At 31.5% G+C, this 2913-nt stretch overlaps 1 protein-coding gene across 1 annotated transcript; it reads left to right on the forward strand.

The window, feature by feature from the left end:
- Positions 1 to 865: 865 nt before the first annotated feature.
- Positions 866 to 2641, forward strand: LOC121218668 (uncharacterized). The gene is made up of 2 exons (XM_041096254.1): positions 866 to 917; positions 1170 to 2641. Exon 2 carries the CDS (start codon positions 1224 to 1226, stop codon positions 2547 to 2549), a length of 1326 nt encoding a protein of 441 aa, XP_040952188.1. The 5' UTR covers positions 866 to 917; positions 1170 to 1223; the 3' UTR covers positions 2550 to 2641.
- Positions 2642 to 2913: the final 272 nt, after the last annotated feature.

Raw genomic sequence — 2913 nt, forward strand, 5'->3', positions numbered from 1 at the left:
AATCTATTTTTTTTATTTTAATATCGTACATATTTTATGTGTTATTATTAGTAGTATTTAGTTTCAAACCATATGTTTCATTATTTATTATATGTTATTTTTAAACACATATTTGTGTTCTAAATACTTGGTTTCCCCACGCATACGCATGTGATAGAGTTTCTAGTATATCTAATAATCGAAAGTTTTTTTATATAAAAAAATAATTAAACATTTTTAATTGCGTTAATAGTTTGTGAGAATTGGATCAAATCAAAATTTCTTGTATAAAATTGCATGTTAGACCAAAGTTAATGTATAGTTTTGAGATTTATCCCTTTAATAAAATCTTATATACTACAAATATAATATATACTTGTAACGGGATGAACTGGCCAATATATATTTGAATTGGATTTTGAATGAATTGTTCGAAACCAATTAAGTTGGACTAAAAACCGATTGAATTAATTTTCTCTATTTTTTATTTTTTATGACTTTTAAATAATTAATTTAATTAGAAATGGCACCAATGATTTAAATGATTCCACGACTACCATTACAGAAAACTTGATTGCTTTTACGGATTGAGATCCTCTCCATTACTCTTTTACCAAATGGGAAATTATGGTCATTTTTAATTATTAAATATAAACTTTTTTTCTCGAAATTATTAAATATAAAATTGTTATTTAATCAAATATTAACATATATAAACATATTGAACTATAAAAACATTTACATTATTATTTAATTATACAAATTTTATTTATTCAAAAAATTATAATTACAAAATAACCTCATAAACAACAATATAAATAAATTTTAAATGAAAAATTATGACCCTAAATTTAAATATAAAATCATAAACTATTAAATTCAATTCAATTGACCTCACATTTCTCTCCCTCATATTTTCTCCTTTACTCATAAATAAGGTAATCTTCCAAACACTAAACTTAATTTGAAGATTTCTACTTGAGTAATGAGATTCTGAGTTATTTGCTTCACTTTCGTATTTAATTTTCTGTTTTCGTTATTACTCTACCACCATTTGAAACCCTAAATAGTGTAAATTTTTTTGTTCTTTAAATTAATTAGGGTTTCGATTGTTTTTGCGGTCATCTAATTACTATTTTGTGATAACATGAATAAATATCTAATACTTTTCATAATGTTCATTTGTTTAGAATTCTGATTAGAAATAAGGAATCGCCCAACTAGGGTTACAAGTTGGGGGTGAGATGGTTCCTAATAGATGGCTTGGCGTGGGATCGAGAATGTGGAATTCGAGATATTATGACCCATCCGTGGCTGATGCTAGATTTCCTTTGGCCGGACAGAATCAATCATTTTGTCCCGTAAATGAACAAGCTGCGAGTCATGGTTATCTTCCTCCGCTTCCTTTACAAGAATCGCAGGCAGATGGTAATAATCGGTTGAATCGAGCTATCCAACGGAAGGTTTTACTTGCTTATATCCAGTGCAAGAATTCAGCGGCAGTTTCGGGGAATGACGCTCCGGCTTGTTTTGCGAACTATTTGCATTCGACTGTCTGCTGTCGATATGCCTGTAGATGCACCAAATTCTTCTCACTTGCATCCCATTATGACGGCTGTCATGATGCTAGATGTGACATTTGCAACACTGTTGGGTATAGTGCTGTCGTCGATACATTCCATCCTGACTTTGAACATGTAGAAGGAGGTAGTGGAGACTCTGGCCAGCCCACATATGGTAGTTCAGAAGCCATGCAACCTTTGCCGAAGCGTTTGAAGCTGGAAAACCCTACTGCTCCTGTATCTTATAATTCTGAGGAGGGAGTTGAATTGCTACCAAAGGTTTTAGATGATTGGACCATTGCCAACAGGATGGGTATGAATATGGAGCTGAACACTGAATTCCTACCATATCCTACAGAAGATTCTACAAGTGCTAAAGAAATGAGTGCTCCTGTATCTTATAATTCTGAGGTGGGAGTTGAATTGCTACCAAAGGTTTTAGATGATTCGACTATTGCCAACAGGATCGGTATGAATATGGAGCTGAACACTGAATTGCTACCATATCCTACAGAAGATTCTACAAGTGCTAAAGAGATGACTGCTCCTGTATTTTATAATTCTGAGGTGGGAGTTGAATTGCTACCAAAGGTTTTAGATGATTCGACTATTGCCAACAGGATGGGAATGAATATGGAGCTGAACACTGAATTCCTAACATATCCTACAGAAGATTCTACAAGTGCTAAAGAGATGAACATTGAATTGTTACCAAAGCCTAGTGAAGATTCTACAGGTCCTAAAGAGATGGAGGAGTGGAGCATGGAATGGATATCAAAGCTTATAGAAGATTCTTCAAATGCTAAAGAGATGGCAGAAAGTTTTCCTGGTCCTCCAGAGGTGGCTATCGCTGGTTATAAAGTGGTGGAAACTGATGGTGTTGGCAGTCATAGAGAAGAGGATATCGGCTTCATAAATGTTATTGATAATGCAAGAGGCCACTTCAACAATGCTTTGCCCAGCTTCTCTGAAGAACTTGCAGCTGGTTGTGAAGAGGGAGAAACATGAGCTTAGTGATCCACATACATTTATATCTTTTTCATGAATAATATTTTAATAGTTTTGTGGTTAAATTTATTAATATAATTATATTTGTAAAATTTTATATCCATTTTATATATCCTTTAAAAATATCACTTTTATATATATATATATATATATACTATTAATAAAATCTCTGAATGAGTTGGTCAGAGTTTAAATGTATAAATGAAATTTTAATTTGATTCAATCATACATATTTAAAGAAATAAATACATCAATTTATTTTTATATTGAATAAATTAATTACTTACGTATGCAATATGTAAAAACAAAATGATGTTATGTAAGTAATTGCGTTAATAGTTTGTGAGACTTGGATCAAATCAAA

This window comes from Gossypium hirsutum, chromosome D06 (genome assembly GCF_007990345.1).
Source record: "Gossypium hirsutum isolate 1008001.06 chromosome D06, Gossypium_hirsutum_v2.1, whole genome shotgun sequence".
Classification (NCBI taxonomy): domain Eukaryota; kingdom Viridiplantae; phylum Streptophyta; class Magnoliopsida; order Malvales; family Malvaceae; genus Gossypium; species Gossypium hirsutum.

Excerpts from the sequence above, each read along its gene's own strand:
- LOC121218668 (XM_041096254.1), top strand. The coding sequence starts at position 1,224 with ATGGTTCCTAATAGATGGCTTGGCGTGGGATCGAGAATGTGGAATTCG.